General features: G+C 42.6%; 1 protein-coding gene across 1 annotated transcript; it reads left to right on the top strand.

Moving 5' to 3' along the window:
- The first annotated feature begins 19,169 nt into the window (after positions 1–19,169).
- Positions 19,170–20,099, top strand: LOC134933956 (olfactory receptor 5AP2-like). The gene has a single exon (XM_063929490.1). The coding sequence runs from the start codon at positions 19,170–19,172 to the stop codon at positions 20,097–20,099; it is 930 nt and encodes a 309-aa protein (XP_063785560.1).
- The last annotated feature ends 6,310 nt before the right edge of the window (positions 20,100–26,409 follow it).

Below are 26,409 nucleotides of genomic sequence, written 5' to 3'. Positions count from 1 at the left end.
CTGGTAAGAGGGGGTGACCACAATAAAAAATTGTTACAGCTGGAGGCAAAGTGGATTTTTGGATTTAACAAAGTAGATCCAGCTGGACTTAATGAAAATTTGTCACTGCTATGCTTTTTATAAAATCTACCATGGCTAATGTATGCCTTCTTTATTGCTGCCTATGTTATTGCTGAATGCAGGTGCTGATGTTTCTATACCATATTTTGTCGCTGTGATGTCTTGCATAATGCCGCTTCCATGTTTACTGAATGTTGGTGCTGACGCTCAAGTAATGCTACTAAGAATTTTATTTTATTTTTTTGCATGCCGGTTGCTATGAGTAACAGCATATAACTATAACCTATGATCATATATTGAGTTTGGTGGAGCATTTATGATCATCTGATTAGTACAGGTATCAATGCTATTTTTGTTTATTTGCATGCCGGTTGCTATGGATAATTAGTAGTCCATCAGGGCTTAATGGAAACGCTTTGCTGTTGTGTTTTGTTTAGAAGCCGGTCACTATCGGTAACGGCTGAGGGCTATAGTTTCCAGTTACATTTTGATCTTGTTTCAGAGACCACTGGGCTTTCTTTATTTTATTATACTTATGTGGCATTGTTAGAAAATACTCTATTTACGCTAGCTTGTACCATGGCTGTTTTAATAATACAATAAGCTTTTGGTAGTCTTATATAATGCATGGATTATCATATCTATCTATCTATATATATATATATATATATATATATATATATATACATTTATAGATATAGTGATGTATTTAGTGCTGCTGCCTATCATACAAGACTAGTGTAGATTAACAAAAAACAATAAACAATAAATAATAGTGAGTGTATCAAAGTCACTTCTCCAGTTTTTTCCAGTTTTGGATGGCTGCTGACCAAAGTACTCTAAATATGGACCCTATTTCAAAGTCCAAGTGTAGAAATGAAAAAAGTGATAGGACCCAGCGCCTTCAGTGATTCAGATTTTCCTAGTGTGAAAGGTAAATTAATATGCGTACCGGAAACCAATAGGTTTTCGGCTCAAAAGTAATGCCTCTTTAGATTGCAGTCGTCCTGGTTACTCTGTCTTTCCAAATTCTCCAAATATTCCGGTGCACCAACCAGGATATGGAAAACAAATGTATTGATAATAATAGTGTAGTATTTCCAGTATGTGGAGTGATAGTGCTGATAATGATTAGTGCAGTAAATGCTATTTAAAAGCATGCATCAAATAGTGTTGATACACCTTGTGCAGATAGTGAGTGCCAAGTAATAGTGTCCCTATCCAGGAGGAGGAAATAATATATAATAATACCGTCTGTATTTATATTTCTCACATGTAGTGAGTTCTCTGCAGAGGTCTTCTCCTGGATTACTGGGGACACCTTAAAAATAGAGCTCCCAACAAATGGGAATAACTCCCATAGTGTAGTATTTATATAGAAAAGGTTTTTAATATAACACAGACAATAAACACAAAAAAAGATAGGTGGACCTGTACAATATATAAAAGTAATAAAAGCTTATCTGCTTATCCTTGGGGAGGAGTGGAAAATGTTCCCCAACGTGTTTCGTCCTCTACGTGTTTTGGTAGGACCTACCCCTTGATGAAGTCCTACCAAAAAACCTAGAGGACGAATTGCGTTGGGTACATTTTCCACTCCTCCTCAAGGTTAAGCAGACAAGCAGTCCAGCATCAGCTAGTTCCCTTCTCTCAACTAGGTTCCAGTACTTACATTCTCCACCACCAACGGGTGTGGTATTGAAAGTCGACAGTAACTAGGTCGACAATGTCTAGGTCGACCACTATTGGTCGACAGTAACTAGGTCGACAGGGTCAAAAGGTCGACAGGGTCAAAAGGTCGACATGTTCTAGGTCGACAGGTCAAAAGGTCGACATGAATTTTTTATGTTATTTTGGTGTCATTTTCTTCGTAGAGTGACCGGGAACCTCAATTAGTGCACCGCGGCCCCTCGCATGGTGCCTTCGCTCCGCTACCGCTTCGCTCGGCACAGATTACCGTTCCAATCGTAGTCCACGTGGATCGTTAAGTATGAAAAGGTTCAAAAAAGGAAAAAAATTGTGAAAAACTCATGTCGACCTTTTGACCTGTCGACCTAGAACATGTCGACCTTTTGACCCTGTCGACCTTTTGACCCTGTCGACCTAGTTACTGTCGACCAATAGTGGTCAACCTAGACATTGTCGACCTACTTACTGTCGACTTTCAGTCCGGATCCCACCACCAACACCTTCATGCTCAATATCCTCAGTAATTATCAGTACATTCAATTTGTTAAGACTAGCTGACTCCTCTCCATTCCAGGATTTCTCAGAAGGATCCTTGAGTGCTAGGCTTGCTGATGCTGCTGCTGCGGCTGGTTATTATCCCAGAGGGGGACCAAGAAGACTACTAGTAGTATTGAAAAAAAATCTATTTAATGTGAAACAATACTTTGCAAGGGGAAACAGCTCTCACCCAGTCACACAGCGCATCACTGATGCCATGGCTGCTATGTTAGTATTAGATCTGCATCCAATATCTCTTAGTAATGCAGTGGGTTATACACAGTTACTGTAATTGAGGTCTTGTGTCCCCGGTACCAAGTTCCGTCTCGGTTCCATTTTAGCAGAAAAGCCATTCCTCAGCTGTACTAGGACATTAAAAAACATACATAATTATTGGCCTACAAAATGCCATTGTACCCTCTGCCCACTTAACCACAGATATGTGGACAAGCGGTTGTGGGCAAACTACAGATTACATGACTATGAAAGCCAGTTGGGTGTGTGAATTGCCTTCAGCAGCAGCAGAAGCATTATCAAACAAATAAATCCAGCTCATTCAGAGGTAGGCTACTCTGTGCATCAATGCATTCAGTAAGAGGCATAACACTGAAAACCTCTTAGAAAACCTTAGGGATGTCATAGAAACATGGCTTACCCCACTTGGACTCTCCTCGGGATTTGTGATATCTGATAATGCCACAAATATTGTGAACGCATTACAACTGGGTGAATTTTAATACATCTACTGTTTTGCTCACACAATCAACTTAGTGGTACAGGAGATGCTGTCTGTGGCGCCAAAACTTTCGTGACATTTTCATCATTCATCAACAGCATGAAGGAGATTGCAGCACCTGCAAGAACAGTTTAATTTGTCCTGCCATCATGTGAAGCAAGAGGTGATAACAAGGTGGGACTCACTCATTTATATGTTTCACCAGATGGAGGAACAGCTATACAACAACCATGACATTGGGAGAGGAGGGGGCCATATCTTCAAAAGGATATTAATACATTAGAAACTGTACAAAGGAGGGCAACTAAAATGGTGCATGGCCTACATCACAAAACATACCCAGAAAGACTAAGAAATCTCAATATGTATAGTTTGGAGCAGAGAAGAGAAAGGGGGGACATGATAGAAACTTTCAAATATATGAAGGGTTTTAACAAAGTCCAGGAGGGAAACATTCTCCAAATGAAGAGAAGCAAAAGGACACGAGGACATGCACTGAGACTGGAGGGGGGGAGGTTCAGGGGAAATTTGCGGAAAAATTATTTCACAGAAAGGGTAGTGGACAAGTGGAATAGCCTCCCATCAGAGGTGGTAGAGGCTAAGACAGTAGAGCAATTTAAACATGCATGGGATAGACATAAGGATATCCTTACAAAGAAATAAGGAACAAATAAGGTTAGTGATAAAAAAAAAAAATATATAAAAAAAAAAAAGGGGCAGACTAGATGGGCCAAGTGGTTCTTATCTGCCGACAAATTCTAATGTACCTTTGCACTCCACAGTGGAGAGTTCTTTTTGTCTTCTGCAAGGTGCTCAAAGCCTTTGAAGTAGCCACCTGTGAAGTGAATGCTGACATGCTAGCTTGAGTAAGGTGATTCCCCAAATTAGGCTTTTCGTAAATCAGCTGGAGAAATTGAAGTGGAGATTAAAAAAGCCAGGATTCTTGGGTTGCCAATATCTTGAAATTTGATCACTACATTTTTGCAACAGTCCTGATCTTAGTTTTAAGTCATATGCTGTGTCTTTCTTTACAACTGATTTAGATCTTTAAAGATGCAAAGAGCACATGGTGAGCAAGTTGGCATCTAAAGTGACAAATGGCACTATGACGTCTCCTCATTCAATTTCTTCAGCAGCAGCCAGAAAAAAACTCAGATTTCCCAAAAAACCTTGTGGTGATGAAACCCAACCTTTTGACATCTAGTCGGGTCTATAAGAATTGAACAACATTAGTGACACCTCTACTGTAACTCCATCTGATACGATCACCATCCAAAGAATGGTGGAGGATAATTTTCATAACACCGTACAAATAGACATGTCACAGAGTCTCCTCAAGTACTGGAAGGAAAAAAAGGCAATTTGGATGCCCTTATAAAAACTGGCTTTGCATTACTTAAGCTGCCCACTCTCCAGTGTGTACTTGGAGAGTTCTCATCACAGCTGGAAACCTTGTGAGTGAACAGCATAGGAGGCTACTTCCTCAAAATGTGAAAAAGATTATGTTCATCAAAATAAACTGTAAATTCCATACAGAAGGCCCATCTCTGCAATTATGGCAAAGTACAGAGACTTCTGTAATGGTGGATTCCAGTGGGGATGAATTCATATTATTGAGAATGATATACACACTGATGAGGATGAGGAAGGCAATGATGATGACATCATGCCATTGTAGAGCTGTTGCCATAGGCCGATGTATAGCTTGTTTAGTGGGGGGTCCAAAAAAAACAATCACTTTAGCCACAAAAGTGGCTGTCCCTGTAGCTGAAGTGGATGGTTTGTTAAAGTGTGCCTGTCCTTTTTAAAATCCAACATAAGTGTTGGTGGGAGGGCCCAAGGACAATTCCATCTTGCATCACCTTTCATTTCTGCCACTACTGTCGGTCACATTTTCATAGATGTTCTATAAATTGCCTTGTGTTTGTGCTTCTGCTCTGTTGCTTCGTAACCAGCAGGCTCACTGCAGCCTTCGACCAATACTGGCAAAAACAATATTGTGAGCTGTAAGGTTGTAAAAACTGACTGGAAGTGACTGGAATATATATTATTGAGATTACTAATAGTCTAGGAACAAAAAAGGGCCCAAATTATGTTATTTTAGCTTTTTTTGTTAATTAAAAAAAAAAATCAAAATCCAAAACCATTCACAGCGGTTTGGCAAATCTAAAAACAGATGACAAATCAGAGCCAAATGCAAATACAGCAAAAATGGTGCAGCGCACATCATTAATCATAGTCTCTAGGTTAGAAAAGTATACTATATGTAGAACCATAGCAAAGGAACAAAAGTGTTGGATACAACTGAGTAGTGCGTTGAGTGGACATCACCACAAAGGGAATATGGGGCAGGATATAATGAAGTCCGAGTTCAGTGGCCATGTGGGATGCCCCTTTAAAAAACGTCCCAGTTCATCAGACATTCCGCACGGCCGCTGAACTCAGACTACATTACATCCCGCCAATGATCTGGTAACTGAAGTGTCTGATATAGTCTATATGACTCTGATGTGTACACATAATTTCAGGGGGGTCTGATGTGTACACATAATTTCAGGGGCGGTCTGATGTGTACACATTATTTCAGGGACTCTGATGTGTACACATAATTTCAGGGAGTCTGATGTGTACACATAATTTCAGGAGGGTCTGATGTGTACACATAATTTCAGGGCGGTCTGATGTGTACACATAATTTCAGGGCGTCTGATGTGTACACATAATTTCAGGGAGTTTGATGTGTACACATAATTTCAGGGCAGTCTGATGTGTACACATAATTTCAAGGGGTCTGATCTGTACAAACAATTTTAGGGGGTCTGATGTGTACACATAATTTCAGGGGGGTCTGATGTGTACACATAATTTCAGGGGGGTCTGATGTGTACACATTATTTCAAGGGGTCTGATCTGTACACACAATTTTAGGGGGTCTGATGGGTACACATAATTTCAGGGGGGTCTGATGTGTACACATAATTTCAGGGGGGTCTGATGTGTACACATAATTTCAGAGGGTCTGATGTGTACACATAATTTCAGGGCAGTCTGATGTGTACACATAATTTCAAGGGGGCTGATGTGTACACATAATTTCAGGGGGGTCTGATGTGTACATATAATTTCAAGGGGTCTGATCTGTACACAAAATTTTAGGGGGCTATGATGTGTTCACATAATTTCAGGGGGTTTTAGGAGTACACATAATTTCAGGGGGGTCTGATGTGTACACATAATTTCAGGGAGTCTGTGTACACATAATTTTAGGGGGTCTGATATGTACACATAATTTCAGGGGGGTCTGATGTGTACACATAATTGCAGGGGGGTCTGATGTGTACACATAAATTCAGGGGGGTCTGATGTGTACACATAATTTCAGGGGGGTCTGATGTGTACACATAATTTCAGGGGTGGTCTGATGTGTACACGTAATTTCAGGGGGGTCTGATGTGTACACATAATTTCAGGGGGGGTTCTGATGTGTACACATAATTTCAGGGGCGGTCTGATGTGAACACATAATTTCAGGGAGTCTGATGTGTACACATAATTTCAGGGCAGTCTGATGTGTACACATAATTTCAGGGCAGTCTGATGTGTACACATAATTTCATGAAGTCTCATGTGTACACATAATTTCAGGGGGTCTGATATGAACACATAATTTCAAGGGGTCTGATATGTACACATAATTTCAGGGGGGTATGATGTGTACACATAATTTCAGGAGTTTTTAGGAGTACACATAAATTCAGGGGGTCTGATGTTCACACATAATTTCAATTTAAAACATCTGAATCCCAAAATCCATGCGCATCCTATTGTGCTCCGAGAATGACATAATTGATATAAACTTCATCACTCTTGATCTGGAATGGTAAATTTCCTTTTTTTTCTCATTTGGGTCAAATGAGTCTCCCAAATCTATTAGCCACCTGTGACAGGACGGTTCCGTATGAAAGCACTCACCGCTTTCGCGTCCCATCCCCTGTGCACAGAATGGAAGGTTAGTGTTATGCACACCAGTGCCTGCAGGAAAGTACTGGTGTCAGAACTGTTATGCACTCCAGTGTCTGCAGGAATGTACTGGTGTTTGAACTGTTATGCAAAACAAATGGACTCACAGACAAACTGGGGAATATGACATAACGTACACAGAAGGTGACAGGGTAACAAAATACACACAAAGTGAACAGAGAAGCCCAGAGGCTAAGGAACTGGGTATCTCCCTTGTATTAGAACTGCTCAGATGGAAAAAGCAAGATGTTGTATTTTAATACGTAGAGAACCCGAAATGCTGTTGCTAAGGGCAACAGCAAAACCCTAAAGGGTTACCAACGGGTGTGGCAGTAAACTCCTTGGTCAAAGATGGAATGATAGACACAAGGAGAGTCTCCACAATCCTAATTCTCACTTGCAGTGCACAGGTTTTAGCTTACTGCCACTAAACTGGCCCCTGACACCTAGCACAGTGAGACAGGATTAGACAGGCAAGTCTTAGAATACAGCCGCAAACTTGCTAAGTTCACAGAGTAGTAACAGAACCCCAGCAAGCTAAACGACTGACTCCAGTCTTACTGCTAGGTCTGGATTGGAAGAGTGTAATACTAAATCCCCAGGCCTATTTGCAGTAAGCAACAAACAAATACAAAGCTACACAGTACTGGCAAACTTTCATGAACTGACTAACCAACAAAGATTCAGCAGCATCTGCTTACCCTGAAAAGAGGCCTTATAAAGCAGGTGCTGTCCACGCCCCACTCAGACCTCACAGACTGTGAGCACAAAAACCAGCACCGGATCCCCTGCCGTGCACAGAGCCTATAACCACTGCACAGCAAAAGACCCGAACCGGAGTATCAGCTGCGCTCAGGTTACTCCACTAGCACTTGTCTCCCGGTTGTCATGACGACGTGGCAGCACAGGGCAGGAGACCCTAACAGTACCCCCCCTCTGACGAGGGGTCAAAGAACCCCTACCACCGGGTTTATCGGGGAACTGCGAGAAGAAAGAGCGTATCAGTCTGGGGGCATGAAGATCACAACTGCGCACCCACGACCGCTAATCCGGGCCATACCCCTTCCAGTGCACCAAAAATGACAGCCGACCCCGAACCACCTTGGAGTCAAGAATCCTTTCAACAACAAACTCCCTCTGGCCACGTATCAGAAGAGGGGAAGGTCTTCCACTGGAAGAAGGATTACTAATCGCCCGTTTTAAAAGGGAACAATGAAATGTTTTATTGATACCCAAAGAACGGGGCAGATCTAACTGAAATGCCACCGGATTGATAACCCTGGTGATCTTATAAGGGCCGATGAACCGGGGCCCTAACTTATGAGATGGCTGTCTCAACTTCAAATTCTTGGTAGACAACCAGACGAAGTCTCCTAATTTGAAGCTGCAGGGTCTTTTCCGCTTATCAAAAACCCTTTTGGTCACTAATGACACAGACACAAGGGCTTTCTTCACTTTCCGCCAAATACCTCTAAGGACCGAAACCACAGAGGAACCACCAGGCGTGGAGTCCAGGGGGTCAAATGAATTGGCCTTAGGATGATGCCCATACACACAAAGGAAGGGAGAGATCCCTGAAGCAGAGTGAGCCGCGTTGTTATAGGCAAACTCCGCCATGGACAGATGAGCAACCCAGTCAGTCTGACACTTGGAGACATAACACCTGAGGAACTGCTCCAAGGACTGGTTCACCCTTTCAGTCTGCCCATTAGACTGCGGATGGTAGCCTGACGACAAGCTGACAGAAATCTGGGGATCGGAACAAAATGCCCTCCAGAATTTGGCCACAAACTGGGATCCGCGGTCAGAGACCACATCAAGTGGCAACCCGTGGAGACGCACAACATGCAGCATAAATAATTCAGACAGGCGTCTGGCTGATGGCAGCCCAACCAGTGGAACGAAGTGCGCCATCTTCGAAAACCTGTCAACGACAACCCAGATGGCTGTCATCCCCGAGGATTTGGGCAAGTCCACCACAAAATCCATTGAAATGTGGGTCCATGGCTTAGATGGGATAGAGAGTGGATGTAATGGGCCAACAGGAACCCCTCTAGGAGTCTTATTTCGGGCACAGATGTCACATGCCCGAACCCACTGATCCACATCCTTAGCCACCGAGGGCCACCACACCGCCCTAGATAGCAACTCCCGAGTTCTGGCAATACCCGGGTGACCTGCCGACTTCTTGGCATGGAATTCCAGGAACACTCGCTGTCTTAACCTAGGAGGCACAAACAAAAGACCTACCGGAAGGTCTGGAGGAGCCTGCTCCTGTGCTCTAAGGACTAATGATAAGAGGTCCTGGGTAATGCCCACTTTAATACATGATGGGGAAACAATGGGCAATGGCTCCTCGGTGGTCTCCTGGATTGGAGCAAAACTCCGCGAGAGCGCATCAGCCTTGATGTTTTTTGACCCAGGGCGATATGTTATCAAAAAATTAAAGCGAGCAAAAAACAAAGCCCATCGTGCCTGCCTGGCATTGAGACGCTTCGCTGACTCTAAATATGCCAGATTCTTATGGTCAGTGAGAATTGAGACCACAAACTTAGCCCCCTCAAGCCAGTGTCTCCACTCCTCGAGTGCATCCTTAATAGCCAACAATTCCCGGTTACCCACGTCATAATTCATCTCGGCAGGCGAAAATTTACGGGAAAAGTAAGCACAGGGATGAAGGCGATTATCAGACACTCTCATCTGAGAAAGCACTGCCCCAATACCCATCTCAGAGGCATCCACCTCCACCACAAAAGGACGCTCTGGATCTGGGTGTCGCAGCACCTTGGCCGAAACAAATGCCCTTTTGAGACGGGCAAAAGCCGCTTTAGCCTCACAAGACCAGTGAGCAACATCCGCCCCTTTCTTAGTGAGTGCCACCAAGGGCGCCACTATAGACGAAAATCCAGCGATAAATCGTCTATAAAAATTCGCAAAGCCCAGGAAACGCTGAAGCACCTTCAAACTAGTGGGCTGCACCCAATCCAGGACTGCCTGTACCTTCGAACCCTCCATTTGGAAACCTTCTGGGGAGATAATATATCCTAGAAATGCGATTTGCTGAACTTCAAATTCGCACTTCTCCAGCTTCGCCCCAAGCCGGTGGTCTCTGAGTTTCTGGAGGACTAAGCGTACATGCTTCCGATGTTCTTCCAGGGAATGGGAGAAGATTAGGATGTCATCTAAGTATACAACTAAGAATCTATCCAAATATTCCCTGAGCACATCATTCATGAAATCCTGGAAGACTGCCGGGGCATTACAGAGCCCAAAAGGCATCACCAAATATTCATAATGCCCTGAGTGGGTATTAAAGGCAGTCTTCCATTCATCCCCCTCTCTTATTCGGATTAGATTTTACGCACCGCGTAGGTCAATCTTAGAAAAAATGGTGGCAGTACGAAGCTGGTCAAACAAGACCGAAATGAGAGGCAGTGGGTATGAGTTTTTAATCGTGATACGGTTCAATTCCCTGAAGTCGATGCAGGGTCGCAACGAACTGTCCTTTTTACCCACGAAGAAGAACCCCGACCCAACTGGAGACTGTGAAGGTCTGATAAATCCCTTAGCCAAGTTCTCCTGAATGTACTCTGCCATAGCCTGAGTCTCAAGACGTGACAGGGAGTACAACCTGCTCTTGGGAAGCTTAGCATTTGGCAACAAATCAATGGCACAGTCATAGGGGCGATGGGGAGGTACTACCTCTGCAACTTTTTTGGAGAACACGTCCGCAAAATCTGCATAACACCCTGGCAATCCTGGCAAACTTAGCTGCGAGAGCCTGACTGGAAGGCTCAAGCAACTACTGAAACAATCAGTACCCCAACTAAGAATCTCCCCAGAGACCCAGTCAAATTGAGGATTGTGGGCCCTTAACCAGGGTAACCACAACACCAATGGGGCAAAAGTACAGACAGTCACATAAAAGGACAATTTTTCAGAGTGTGTGGCTCCAATAAACAAAGAAATCTGGCTAGTGCAAGAGGTAATTTTACCTTGGGATAATGGTTCCCCGTTTAACCCACAAATCTCAATTTCCGATGCCAAGGGTACTAAGGGAACAGAGTGTTTCAGGGCGAATTGGCGGTCCATAAAAACCCCGTTGGCCCCACTGTCCACAAAGGCCTCAGTCTTGACAGTTTGACCGAGGATCTTCAAGGTCACCGGAATGATAAAAGTCTTCTTGGGAAATTCTGACTTCTGGCCTGACAGGATATTTCCTATCACCCTCAGGCCCTGAAGTTTTCCGGCTTTTCTGGGCACGATACTACCACATGACCTTTATTCCCACAGTACAAACACAACCCCTGCTGTCTCCTCCGCGTCTTCTCACGCGAGGAAAGGCGGGTAGCCCCAATCTGCATAGGCTCCTCAGAAAATTCCTCAGAGTCTGAGGTTCCCTTGGGAAGGAAGGAAATCTCAGTCTCCCTTTCAAGCCTACGCTCTCTCAGCCGTCTATCCACCCGGATGGATAACTGCATGAGCTGATCCAAGCTATCAGGCAAGGGATATTGTACCAGTTGGTCCTTTATCTGGTTAGAAAGACCTCTTCGGTACTGGTGTCTCAGGGCTGGGTCATTCCACTGGGTATCATGGGCCAACCTCCGAAACTCCGTACAGTAAACCTCAACTGGCCTTTGCCCTTGCTTAAGGATCGAAATCTGAGCCTCGGCTGAGGCCGTCTTGTCAGGGTCATCATACAACATGTCCAGTGCCGTAAAAAAAGCATCAACACTTTTAAGCGACGGACAGTCAGGCTGCAACCCATATGCCCAGACCTGTGGGTCTCCTTGTAGCAAGGAAATCACTATGCCCACCCGCTGAATCTCCGACCCAGAAGACTGAGGCCTAAGCCGGAAGTATAGCTTGCAGCTCTCCTTGAAACAAAAGAACTGCGAGCGATCTCCAGAAAAACGATCCGGGAGATTTACTTTTGGCTCCTTAACCCCTGCAGGTGCTGCTGCTGCGGGAGCTCCGCCAGCAGCCTGGGAGGTGTGCATTTTAATGGACAAATCAATAAATTGTCGAGTCAGGACCTGCACCTGATCGACCACCTGTTGCAACGTATTTTGAGGGGTATGCTCCATATTCCCACAAAATTTCAACAGGAGTATTAGGCTGCTGAATATGTTATGCACACCAGTGCCTGCAGGAAAGTACTGGTGTCAGAACTGTTATGCACTCCAGTGTCTGCAGGAATGTACTGGTGTTTGAACTGTTATGCAAAACAAATGGACTCACAGACAAACTGGGGAATATGACATAACGTACACAGAAGGTGATAGGGTAACAAAATACACACAAAGTGAACAGAGAAGCCCAGAGGCTAAGGAACTGGGTATCTCCCTTGTATTAGAACTGCTCAGATGGAAAAAGCAAGATGTTGTGTTTTAATACGTAGAGAACCCGAAATGCTGTTGCTAAGGGCAACAGCAAAACCCTAAAGGGTTACCAACGGGTGTGGCAGTAAACTCCTTGGTCAGAGATGGAATGATAGACACAAGGAGAGTCTCCACAATCCTAATTCTCACTTGCAGTGCACAGGTTTTAGCTTACTGCCACTAAACTGACCCCTGACACCTAGCACAGTGAGACAGGATTAGACAGGCAAGTCTTAGAATACAGCCGCAAACTTGCTAAGTTCACAGAGTAGTAACAGAACCCCAGCAAGCTAAACGACTGACTCCAGTCTTACTGCTAGGTCTGGATTGGCAGAGTGTAATACCAAATCCCCAGGCCTATTTGCAGTAAGCAACAAACAAATACAAAGCTACACAGTACTGGCTAACTTTCATGAACTGACTAACCAACAAAGATTCAGCAGCATCTGCTTACCCTGAAAAGAGGCCTTATAAAGCAGGTGCTGTCCACGCCCCACTCAGACCTCACAGACTGTGAGCACAAAAACCAGCACCGGATCCCCTGCCGTGCACAGAGCCTATAACCACTGCACAGCAAAAGACCCGAACCGGAGTATCAGCTGCGCTCAGGTTACTCCACTAGCACTTGTCTCCCGGTTGCCATGACGACGTGGCAGCACAGGGCAGGAGACCCTAACAGTTAGGTCACACGGGACCTGATCACATAGGGGATTCCCGCTTACTGTCAGTAACCGCCTGTTACTGACTAGACCCACTGCGCTGTGGGCGGGTTTATGCTGCTCCCACCAAACTCCTAACCTGCCGTGGCATTTGGAACCACGGTTCTGCTCTGTATGTGCCGACACACTGCGTCACCACACCTGTGTGGTGATGATGAATCCCCACTAGTCACCTGACTAGGCCGCTACCGGTAGCTGGCGGAAGGCGAAACTTGGAGACGTTAGGTCCTTCCCTGGACAGCCAGAGGACGGGGCTATGTTTGGCATAACCCTGTAGGTCACAAGATGACACGTTCTTCTTGAGGCAAATGGTATTTATTTGCAATTGTTCTAAAGAGAACTCTTCCCTATTGCTAGGGGCAACAGCACACAGCAAGATGTTCCAGCAGAATGAAGATGGTACAATACAATACAACTCTGGAGGCACGCAGGTCTCCTTTTTATGTCCGTTTTTCACACAGTACAACAGGGGGTCATGTCCTCCCTGAGCCCTTTCTATCCAATCAGGATTTTTTACAAAATACCATTAAATAAATGTAATTTCAAAAGGAGATAAGTGCAATAAAACAATATCCTCCTTCCTGTCACCCAGACAGCGTTTGGTATCAGATTCAAATTCACTATTGATAAATTTATCACATAGCTTCAAAATACAAATGTTTCTGTCTCATTCACATCTCCAGGCAATCCCAGTGTTTGAGATTACAACAGGAAAGGCTACAATACAAACAAACAGTCTTCCTTCCTGCATCTGCCATTCAGGGTTCGTATATCAATCAAATCAGGTACATGAAACAGGTTCCAAGCCCATAGACCCCGTGATTAGCATCTTTCTCTAAGGAACTTACACATCAAAAGGTTTTGTCATTCACACCTCTCTGCTAGGACAGGGCCATTAGCATGCCACTTCCTACTGACAGGAGATGATTATTCAGACAACTATATTAGCTGCATTTTTCCTTTAAATACATTTCAGTTAAATACATGTGTTTCCCTTTAAATATACTCTGAGCCTGTGCCCTGCACAGGCTCCACATACCTAGGCACTGCAGTGCCTTACAACACACTATATATGTGATTACATTTAAAACAATGTTTTTTTGTTTCTCGAAATACTGTTCCCTAGCCCTGCAGCCTGGATGCTAGGACGCTCTCTGTGCTGGAGGTATGGGGCTGGCTTCCCCCATCCTCCAGCCTGCCTGTAATGCCCGCCACTGGGGTCCAAGGAGCTGGCTCTCCCTGTCCCCCCAGTGTGGCACTCACTCAGTGGCCTCCTCTCCCCTGGCGCGCACACACAGATCAGCGCGCCGGGGAGCTCCCTCACTGCCGCGGTCACCGAAGAGGTCCGGGATCGCGGCACACAATTTAAAAATACATTTTTAAAGCATTTTAAACACCTGGCGCCTAGCGCCCTATACATTTTAAATATAGCGCCAAGCGCCCATTGTCCTTATAATGGCGCCGGGCACTAGGGGTTAACCCCTTCAGTGCCACGGCGGCCATTGTCCACGTGGGCTGGGGGTCTCTCCGGCCACACCACCCCTCGTGTTCTCAATGTGACATACAGTGGGAGAAATCACGACCATTGGCTGGTAAGGGTCATTTTCTCTAGTGCAGTTAGACAATAAAGGGTCTGTTATGGTGGCAGTGCACATTTGCACTCTTTTACTTCAGGATATAAAGATTAAGGTATTTCACCAATATTTGCGCTGTTGATGGTCCGGGCTCCATCCTCCGTGCAGCTTTTTGTCTGGTGTTTTCCTTCATGTGGATTTGGGTTTTTTTATATACAGAAATTCTGTTTTTATGTATGTGTTTTTAATTTTTGTTCCTGTATATATATCCCAACTAAGGAAAATTTTGTGCATTAAATCTTTTATATATATGTGGACTGGCTGGAACTTTTGCACTTTATTTGTCCATTGGGATTACTGTGAACAAATACAATTTTTTTTTAAGAAACAGCATATTGAGGACACTGTGGATTGAAAAGAAACCCAAATAGGATTGTCTTTGCCATTAAATCCGTGAGTGTGGTATGCCTAATAATTGTTATACTAAGAAAAAAGATACCTTTATATGTTTCACTTATCTATATCTAACGTGAGTTGGGTACGCTCCTGTCTAACATCTTATGGTGGAAGATACACAAACGGGGTTAAGAAGAATACAGAAACCTTGTATATGCACAAATATGTGGCTTCACTGTGAGTTGGGGTACGCTCCTCACCTGTTCATCTAGCCCTCCTTCCCACTTTAGTTTTCTAAATTAAACTCATGGGATAAGGATACTTTTGACTAAAAGAAAAACTATATGAAACAGTACTACACATTGTTTTTCTGTTTGGTTCTTTTTTTCACATATTTGCTGAGATTGGATCATCATATTGGAACAGTGGACAAGATGATTAACAGAAGGAGAAACGTTTACAGTCACCTGTATAAGGAATGTATACTCTGTAAATGTTTTGTATGTAATATTGTGGTCTTATACTGATAGAGATTGCCTTCTCTTGCGTGTTTTGATAATTTCAGGGTGGTCTGATGTGTACACATAATTTCAGGGGGTCTGATGTGTACACATAATTTCAGGGTGGTCTGATGTGTACACATAATTTCAGGGGGTCTGATGTGTACACATAAAGCCAGTGGTACTGATGTTTACACATAATTTAAATTTAAGATTCACAAAATCCATGAGTATCCTCTTGTGTTCCCAGAATTACATAATTGAGACAAACTTGATCATTCTTGATCTGGAAGGGTAAGTTTCCTTTTTTTCTCATTTGATCCAACTGAGTCTCCCAAATCCATTGGCCACCTCTTGTGTTCTCAGTATGACATAAGTGGGAGAAATCTCATCCATTGACTGGTAGGGGTCATTTGGACAATAAAGGGTCTGATTTCTTGCTGTGGTAGCAGTACACATTTGCACAGGGCTGGATTAAGCCTTGGGTGTGCCTAGGACACTTAAGACAGGGGTCCTCGATGGAAGGTGGGGATGCATATTAAATTGTGCATACTTCCCAACATGTCCCATTCCAGGAGGGACAAAATGCTCTCCACCTGGACGTCCCACTCAATATATGATTGGTGTCACCTGTGTTGAACTATATAATTAATAAGAAAGGTATTTCATCACAGGTGATTGCAATCATAAATATAGAAGAAAGTGCTAGTAGAGAGAGTTTTGTTCCTGCTGGAATGGGTCATGTTGCGAGGTATATATTGTGTAAATTAAATTTAAATCAATGGTGTATATTAGTTTCAATTAATAGTTTAATAATGCCTGGGTAATGTTTATAGCTCCTTCTAGTTGAAAGACAACTATTTTATAAACTTTTCTTGTAGTGTAACAAAGACAACTTAACCTTTAAATACACTTAGAAAAATAAAATAATTTATCTTGTCACATGCAAGAATAGCAGCAGCTTCTGTACTACTTACACACTGGGACAGGACTCAGGGATACTCTCTGTGTGTGTCTCTATCTCAAGACCAAAATAATTTAGTTGCATAACAGTTTACACAGGACTCAGACACTGAGGCGAGGAGGAGAAGCTGTCACTCCTATCTCTCATCTGGTCAGAAAGCTCTGTCAGTAGCTAATGAAACCTGATATTCCTGTGTCTCTGCCTGCACTGTATACTGTCCTCCTCACATTCTGTCTGCTGGTTCTGCTACTGCTTAAGAGGGAAAGCTAGTGATGTCAGTGTGCTCTGGCTGTGGGGCCCCATGACAAAGGGGGGCCCTGAGTACAGTATGCCCTGTATCCCCCCCTTAATCTGGCTATGCATTTGCACCTTAGAACAAAGTAGATCATTTGCAGTGCAGACACAAACATATAAGATCCAAAACATGAGATAAAGATAAAATTGATTGAATATTAAAATTAAGTCTAAATGTTTTGGTTAAGGTAGGGATAAATTAATCTTCCAATTACTTAAAACACTAATTTGTTTGTTTGATTCCGACATCAAATAATTGATACGGCATGTTCTCTGGGACAGAAGAGGGTTATACTCACGGGTCTTTCAGATGTCTATAAAAACAAGATCCCCAGTTGCAGCAGTGATCTGTACTGTGGATGCCGGATATCAGACAGTTATATGCAGATATGTTATACCACAGGTATCACTTTATATAGGACATTCTGGTCATCTTTTTTTGTTTTAACTTATACTACTTTTATCATTAAGAGTTTTTTTTATCTTGTGATATGTTGGAATAATTGTAATTACTGTTCTCTGTTATTATTGCTACTGAGTAAAAACCTGGCTCAGGGCAATCTCTACCATTAGACAGCTTTAGGCAGCTGCCTAGGAGTGCCGGCCATCGGTGGCACTCCACTAAGTCCTTAAAAATGAAGACTGTCTCTTTCAGTTATACCTCCCTTGTTCTTAATGAGTGTTGACAGGGCTAGTGTGTGTGTGTGTGTGTGTGTGTGGGGGGGGGGGGAGTTGAGTGCTGGCAGGGAGAATATGTGCATATGGTTTAATGAGCACTGGCAATGAGTGTGTGTGTGTGTGTGTGTGTGTGTGTGTGTGTGTGCCCATGTGCGTGTGTGTTAAAGAGTGCTAGCAGGGTGCGTCTCTGTGGGGCATTTCTATATAGTGTATTATGAATTGGGAAGACTGCTGTGTGGCATAATATAAATTGGGGACACTGATGCATGACATTTTCAGAGTTGGCGGTAGCCATGGCAGTGAGTGAAATGATACCTAGAGCGCAAAGAAACATTGTACCGGCCCTGACTTTACCGGAATATGTACTCACGATTCTCATTCTTTATGAGTTTATGAGCATCCATAAAAGGGAAACAGCCTACAATGGGACCCGAGAAAGCTCAGGGGATATGGCTAGCCAGTGGTTTTCTCAAAGGCTCACAATTTGAGAATAGTGAGTACAAATCCTGGTAAAGTAGATACCGTCGTTCTTATGAGACTGTTGCTATCCCAACAAGTGTATTAACAGCAGCACAGCCCATACTAACTGAGCAGCAAAACACAGAATATGTGATTGCAAGAACGGGAGCATAATATAAAAAAACATTAGGTTTCACCAGGAGGAGGACAATTGTTTCCTACAGATATTTATTTGGTAGTAGTATTTAACATTACAGCATAGTTTATAGTGATGTAGTAAAGTTTTTTGGATATATGGATGTCACTCATGGTATGTAAAGTTAGTATCCATTGCAGTATCATCTATAAGGATCTATTAACAATATTCTACAGTTTGTGGATTTTAACAACGGAGCCAGCTAAATACAGCCTAAAAATATTCTAATCCAGTGTGTTTATCATCATTACATGCTAATATCTAAAGAAAATCCCTTCAGGTTAGATGAATTGAAACATTGTAACGTTTCTTTTATGATATTGTATTACTGTTTGTCTGAATATATCAATATCAACAGGTGTATTTATATTTTATTATATGCTTCAAATGTGCAGATTTTTATTTATTGCTCTGGTACAATGCTACACATACATTTGCTTTAGTATTGGTTATTTGTCATAAATACTGTAGTGCGTCTATGACCAATATTATCATAATTGTTGATTATGGGGTGGTGGCAAATATTTGGAAGTTCAAAGCCGAATTGTTAATCTTAAATGTGGAAATCCCGGGATTGTGGGGAATGTTTTCACTTGGAATTGAATGGTTTGTTGGACTATCCACTAGAATTCAGCTCTCCTATTTTGTTGTTACTTGAGATCTGCACTCTAGTAACGTACTCATTAATAGTTCCTTAACATGTCTTAAATGAACCTTGTACTCACAACTATACAGTATGTGTAATCTCACTTTAAGTGTAATTAGACTATTCTCAAAAACAAGTTTTATTATTTTTATATCTTCTTTTTTGGTCTGCAAAGGATTTCTACATGGAAATATCAGGAGAACATTTCTGACCACAGCCAGCACACTGTGTACTCATACAGCTATATATGTTCTTTTGGTATTTTTAAATTCTTAAGGATTACTGAAGTGATCTAATGCTGGCTGCTGCAAAGTGAATTAATGGACGTGATAAACAAGACCCAAGTGAGAGTGTTTGTGTTTTCTGGACTCACCGAAAATAGAGAACTTGCCATGTTTCTCTTCATACTCTTCTTACATGTCTACGTGATGACTGTATTGGGAAATGTTGGCATGATGGCTATTGTCCATATCAGCTCCAACCTCCACACCCCGATGTACTTTTTCCTGAGCTATCTCTCCCTGGTGGATCTTTTATACTCCTCAGTTATAACTCCTAAAATGCTTTCTGACCTTATCTCCACAAGGAAGGCCATCTCATTTGTTGGGTGTGCCCTTCAGCTCTTATTTTTTGGTGCACTAGCTTGTACTGAGGTTTTACTTCTCGCAAACATGGCATATGACCGGTATGCTGCCATCTGCCACCCTCTCCACTATGTCTCTATAATGACCAAGAAAAAATGTTCATGTCAGGTAGTCCTATCTTTTTTCATTGGATCTTTGGTATCATCCGTGCAGATGAGCTGTATATTCAGTCTCCAGTTCTGTGGCTCAAACATCATAGACCACTTCTGCTGTGACGTTCCTCCACTGCTCAAGCTGTCCTGCTCTGACACTTTCTCTTGTGACATGATAACTGTTTTCTCCATTGCGTCCTTTGGCCTAGGTTCTTTTCTGATCATTCTGATCTCATACACTTTAATCATTTCTTCCATTCTGCAGATGAAGTCTGCTGAGAGCAGACAGAAAGCATTCAGTACATGTTCTTCACATGTCATGTGTGCCTCCATCTTCTATATGTCCATTTTTTTCACATACCTACGTTCTCCCTCAAATGTCATTGAGAATCAAGACAAGACGGCTTCCATCTTCTACTCAGTTGTGACACCAATGCTGAATCCACTTATATACAGCCTGAGAAATCAAGAGGTTAAAAAAGGCATTATACGAGTAGTGTACAAACTGATGTAGGTATACTATAATTCTGTCATTTATTAGGGAGTTGTGGTTGTTTTTTGTGATTCTTTATATTATATTAAACCTTTTGAAATAATTTATGTAGCCCAACTAACACCAAATTTGGTATAATCTGGTGTACAGTCCCAAAGATCATATGACTATTTATCCAGGAGAGTTAATGGTATTTTATACTTGAGTTGAGTAGTTTCTACCTACTGTATATACATAAGATATTTCTATATATAACACACTTGACAATAGTTGCAGAGTTTCTGCTGCAGGGAAGCTAATACAGTATGTAAAATTAGTTTTAGGAAGTTCCACATTTCAGCCACCCTGCAGTAAACTTTTAAAGGCAATGTTCTTAAATGTGTCTTGATTCAGTCTGAAGATACATGGGTGAAATTATTTGGGAAAATATTATATGTGTAACCAGACATTAAAAAAGAAAATGTGCACATTAAAGCTTCATATCCAGACCTATTGGTTTTGCAAATTATAATATTTTACTAATCCCTTTTTTCCACAATACTGTATTGATATTTTCTTTTTTTGAAACTGTTTATTGACAGGAAAAGTACATAATAACACAAATATAGTGGAAGTATACTGTATAACATATAATAGGACATACACAGCATAATGATACATTGACGTATATATGGTCACCGTAGCAGATTCCAACAAACCAGTTACGGGAATTCCGAAGATAATGAGAGGAGTAATCCCACAGATGAGCAGTTAATGGGTCACAGTAAAGACACATACGTGAAAAAGCTGAGCTCTGAAAATAATAGAAATCCAATACAAATCAAAAAGGTGGGCCACTATTGATCACCTGCAAATGGTTCCAGGCAGTGTCACAAAACCTATTCCGCACAACGTCTTTCAGGACAATAGACAATGTAAAAACATAAGGGAGTCAAATATCAAAAAACGTCTCCGTTCTTTTCTCTTCACATAAAGAGGTCTCAGCCCAGTCCATAGAGAACAGAAAGGAAATTCTAGTGTGAACTAGAGCATAAGGGACTGGGTCTGGGGATATCCACTGTGATAAAATGGTATTTTTAGTGGCTGCAGATACTTTTATATGTAATGTGTGATTACATTTGGATAATTTACCTATAGCCTCCTGAGAGTAGACTCCCCAGAAAGCCCATATGTTATCATATGCAAAGTTTATCCATAGATGGTTGGAAACACAGTACTGGAGCCCTAGCCACAAGGCTTGTACCTGGGGACAGTCCCAGAGGCAATGTACAATATATTCAAATTTCCAAACAATGTATCAAAAGATAATTTCACATGAAAAGAACATGATAATATGTTATCATTTAATAAAATGTATTTTGTTTGAAAGTTTTTGTCAAGAAACGGAGTGGTGCCCTACACATGTTAATTTTAATTAATTAACCAATCAATCAATTGATTGATCATTCTTGTATTTTATGGCCTTTTTCCTCTGCAGAACAGCCTACATCTCTTGATCTAGGCCTCACACATGTTAATTTTAATCAACGAATGAACCAATCAATCAATCAATCAATCAATCAATCATTCTAGCATTCTTTTATGGCCTTTTCTCTCCTGACTTGCTGGAAAACAGAAAGTCATTATAGTCCTAGGGGTAAATTTACTAAGGTGGGAGTTTTTTTTTGAACTGGTGATGTTGCCCATAGCAACCAATCAGATTCTATCTATTCTCTTCTAGAAGCAGCTAGATAAATGTTAAGTAGAATCTGATTGGTTGCTATGAGCAACATCAGTTCTAAAAAAACTCCCACCTTAGTAAATTTACCCAAATCTAATTTTTTATAATCAATCAATCAATCAATCAATCAATCAATCATTCATTCATTCACTCACTCTATTACCTGCCTTCCAATATATACTCCACCTCCATTTCCCTGTACTTCCCTCAGGTCTCCGAGCTAGTTCTAAATTAATGAAAATATTCTTGGTTACATTCTATGGGATCTAAAGATGATTAAACTGCTATCTTGTCTGCCACTGCAGTGCCACTCTGTTTCTGAGATGTGCCAAGTTGGATGGTGAACTGCCTTGTGTGTGTGCCACCCACTGCTATCACTTAGCTTAGTCAGCTACTGTAGATCTATGCAACCTTTTGGGCTAACTTGGATGAAAACAATATTGTGAGCTGTGATGTGGTCAAAATTGACTGGAAATTAATATAATTGAGTTTAATAATAATGCAGCAACAAAAAAATCACCCAAATTGTGTGATTTTTGCTCTATTGATAAATAAATAAAAAAATACAAATCCAAAGCCAAAACAAGAGAGGGCTTTTTTTGCAAAACCAAAACACAAAGTTAATACAGATCCAAAACTAAAACCAAAACACTGGGGTCAGCGCATATCTGTAATAGGAAGTATTGTCCTGGGCTTTTTCTATGCTCTTAAGCATCAAAATTTCTAAGTTACCTTTCTATACATAAAGTATACCAATAGTTTTACAGTATGTTATTGTTTGTTATAATGTTTCTTTAGTGCATACTTAGTCCTGCCTCATTGTTTCTTAGAATAATTATGCAATATTGCTGTGATAAAATGATGACTCTTACAGTACTATGGGCTGTGTGTTCCTTTCAAAGGGACGAGGAGATCTGGCTTTCCCTGATTTGGAAAAACAACAAATTGATATATTAATAATTAGTATCCCCATATATCCCTGATCTGTAATATCTCATCTGGTTACCTTATAGTAAGTGCACTATTGATAATAGTGACAAAGTATTTTTCCAACAAGTCATAAAGTTTACAAATGCACTAATCATACTGAAATTGGAACCAAGGGGTATTTTTAGTAAAGGTTGATTTTGTTGTTTGGGGTGTTTTTCCATTGATTTTACAAACTGACCATTTACTAAAGCCAAAACCAACCAAAAATCTGACTTAAAACCATTGGACCAAACAGTCATTTTTTTCACATAGACATGAATAGGATCCACAGTTTTACTAATGGTCCGTTTTAAAACAAGCAAAAAAAATCAGACACAAAACAATGGCAAACCTACCCAAACAACATACTGTTCCAGCCAGTCAGCTCCTGTAATGTATTTTAAAAGTGACAGTTAGGAGCTGATTGGCTGGATCACCATTTACTGTATTATTCACAAAGAGTGATAAGAATATCACTCATTGTTACATCTGCCCCTAAAATTGAGAAAAGTTGCATGCTAGCCCCCATCCAACCATGACCAGCCCAGACCTCTCATCCTGGGCTGGTATGGTAAAATGGGTATGGAGGGTGGAATCACTCCCCTACTTTCCTATAACGGGCACTGGGCTCTTAAGGCTTTACCCATAAGAGTAAAAAAAATAGATGGGCTCCTACTTGGTCAATGTAGCTACCAATAGATCTTGGAAAAATTAAGAAATGAGCACTGAACCCCACCTGCACGTGTATAGTGCCAGCGCAAATTAGAGATCACTCTCGGACACTGTCATAGGAATAAATGAGGGAGCAGTGATTGGCAAAGAGCTGTGCGAACAGCGTGTCCGTGGGGCTTGGTGTTTTTTTTTTATTTGTTTTCAACATGAACCAAAGAGTTGGAATTATTTTTTTTCTAATTATTAAAGTTTTCAAATCTTCAGAGAACACATCCAGGGATGGGATGTAATGAAGTCCAAGTTGGCTGGAGATGTGGGTTCCTGGCCAAACTTTTTTTAAAGCGCATATCATGTAAAAGGCTAAACCTTGCCTTGTAAATCTGTTATGCACACCAGTGCCTGCAGGAAAGTACTGGTGTCAGAACTGTTATGCACTCCAGTGTCTGCAGGAATGTACTGGTGTTTGAACTGTTATGCAAAACAAATGGACTCACAGACAAACTGGGGAATATGACATAACGTACACAGAAGGTGATAGGGTAACAAAATACACACAAAGTGAACAGGGAAGCCCAGAGGCTAAGGAACTGGGTATCTCCCTTGTATTAGAACTGCTCAGATGTAAAAAGCAAGATGTTGTGTTTTAATACATAGAGAACCCGAAATGCTGTTGCTAAGGGCAACAGCAAAACCCTAAAGGGTTACCAACGGGTGTGGCAGTAAACTCCTTGGTCAGAGATGGAATGATAGACACAAGGAGAGTCTCCACAATCCTATTTCTCACTTGCAGTGCACAGGTTTTAGCTTACTGCCACTAAACTGACCCCTGACACCTAGCACAGTGAGACAGGATTAGACAGGCAAGTCTTAGAATACAGCCGCAAACTTGCTAGGTTCACAGAGTAGTAACAGAACCCCATCAAGCTAAACGACTGACTCCAGTCTTACTGCTAGGTCTGGATTGGCAGAGTGTAATACCAAATCCCCAGGCCTATTTGCAGTAAGCAACAAACAAATACAAAGCTACACAGTACTGGCTAACTTTCATGAACTGACTAACCAACAAAGATTCAGCAGCATCTGCTTACCCTGAAAAGAGGCCTTATAAAGCAGGTGCTGTCCACGCCCCACTCAGACCTCACAGACTGTGAGCACAAAAACCAGCACCGGATCCCCTGCCGTGCACAGAGCCTATAATCAGTGCACAGCAAAAGACCCGAACCGGAGTATCAGCTGCGCTCAGGTTACTCCACTAGCACTTGTCTCCCGGTTGCCATGACGACGTGGCAGCGCAGGGCAGGAGACCCTAACAGTACCCCCCCTCTGACGAGGGGTCAAAGAACCCCTACCACCGGGTTTATCGGGGAACTGCGAGAAGAAAGAGCGTATCAGTCTGGGGGCATGAAGATCACAACTGCGCACCCACGACCGCTCCTCCGGGCCATAACCCTTCCAGTGCACCAAAAATGACAGCCGACCCCGAACCACCTTGGAGTCAAGAATCCTTTCAACAACAAACTCCCTCTGGCCACGTATCAGAAGAGGGGAAGGTCTTCCACTGGAAGAAGGATTACTAATCGCCCGTTTTAAAAGGGAACAATGAAATGTTTTATTGATACCCAAAGAACGGGGCAGATCTAACTGAAATGCCACCGGATTGATAACCCTGGTGATCTTATAAGGGCCGATGAACCGGGGCCCTAATTTATGAGATGGCTGTCTCAACTTCAAATTCTTGGTAGACAACCAGACGAAGTCTCCTAATTTGAAGCTGCAGGGTCTTTTCCGCTTATCAAAAACCCTTTTGGTCACTAATGACACAGACACAAGGGCTTTCTTCACTTTCCGCCAAATACCTCTAAGGACCGAAACCACAGAGGAACCACCAGGCGTGGAGTCCAGGGGGTCAAAAGAATTGGCCTTAGGATGATGCCCATACACACAAAGGAAGGGAGAGATCCCTGTAGCAGAGTGAGCCGCGTTGTTATAGGCAAACTCCGCCATGGACAGATGAGCAACCCAGTCAGTCTGACACTTGGAGACATAACACCTGAGGAACTGCTCCAAGGACTGGTTCACCCTTTCAGTCTGCCCATTAGACTGCGGATGGTAGCCTGACGACAAGCTGACAGAAATCTGGAGATCGGAACAAAATGCCCTCCAGAATTTGGCCACAAACTGGGATCCGCGGTCAGAGACCACATCAAGTGGCAACCCGTGGAGACGCACAACATGCAGCATAAATAATTCAGACAGGCGTCTGGCTGATGGCAGCCCAACCAGTGGAACGAAGTGCGCCATCTTCGAAAACCTGTCAACGACAACCCAGATGGCTGTCATCCCCGAGGATTTGGGCAAGTCCACCACAAAATCCATTGAAATGTGGGTCCATGGCTTAGATGGGATAGAGAGTGGATGTAATGGGCCAACAGGAACCCCTCTAGGAGTCTTATTTCGGGCACAGATGTCACATGCCCGAACCCACTGATCCACATCCTTAGCCACCGAGGGCCACCACACCGCCCTAGATAGCAACTCCCGAGTTCTGGCAATACCCGGGTGACCTGCCGACTTCTTGGCATGGAATTCCAGGAACACTCGCTGTCTTAACCTAGGAGGCACAAACAAAAGACCTACCGGAAGGTCTGGAGGAGCCTGCTCCTGTGCTCTAAGGACTAATGATAAGAGGTCCTGGGTAATGCCCACTTTAATACATGATGGGGAAACAATGGGCAACGGCTCCTCGGTGGTCTCCTGGATTGGAGCAAAACTCAGCGAGAGCGCATCAGCCTTGATGTTTTTTGACCCAGGGCGATATGTTATCAAAAAATTAAAGCGAGCAAAAAACAAAGCCCATCGTGCCTGCCTGGCATTGAGACGCTTCGCTGACTCTAAATATGCCAGATTCTTATGGTCAGTGAGAATTGAGACCACAAACTTAGCCCCCTCAAGCCAGTGTCTCCACTCCTC

This window comes from Pseudophryne corroboree, chromosome 6, assembly GCF_028390025.1.
Source record: "Pseudophryne corroboree isolate aPseCor3 chromosome 6, aPseCor3.hap2, whole genome shotgun sequence".
In the NCBI taxonomy this organism is placed as follows: Eukaryota; Metazoa; Chordata; class Amphibia; order Anura; family Myobatrachidae; genus Pseudophryne; species Pseudophryne corroboree.
Note: the sequence above shows the minus strand (reverse complement) of the source record. Positions and strands in the feature narration are given on the sequence as shown.

Bases quoted from the DNA above. Each gene is read 5' to 3' on its own strand.
- LOC134933956 (XM_063929490.1), top strand. From the start codon at position 19,170: ATGGACGTGATAAACAAGACCCAAGTGAGAGTGTTTGTGTTTTCTGGA.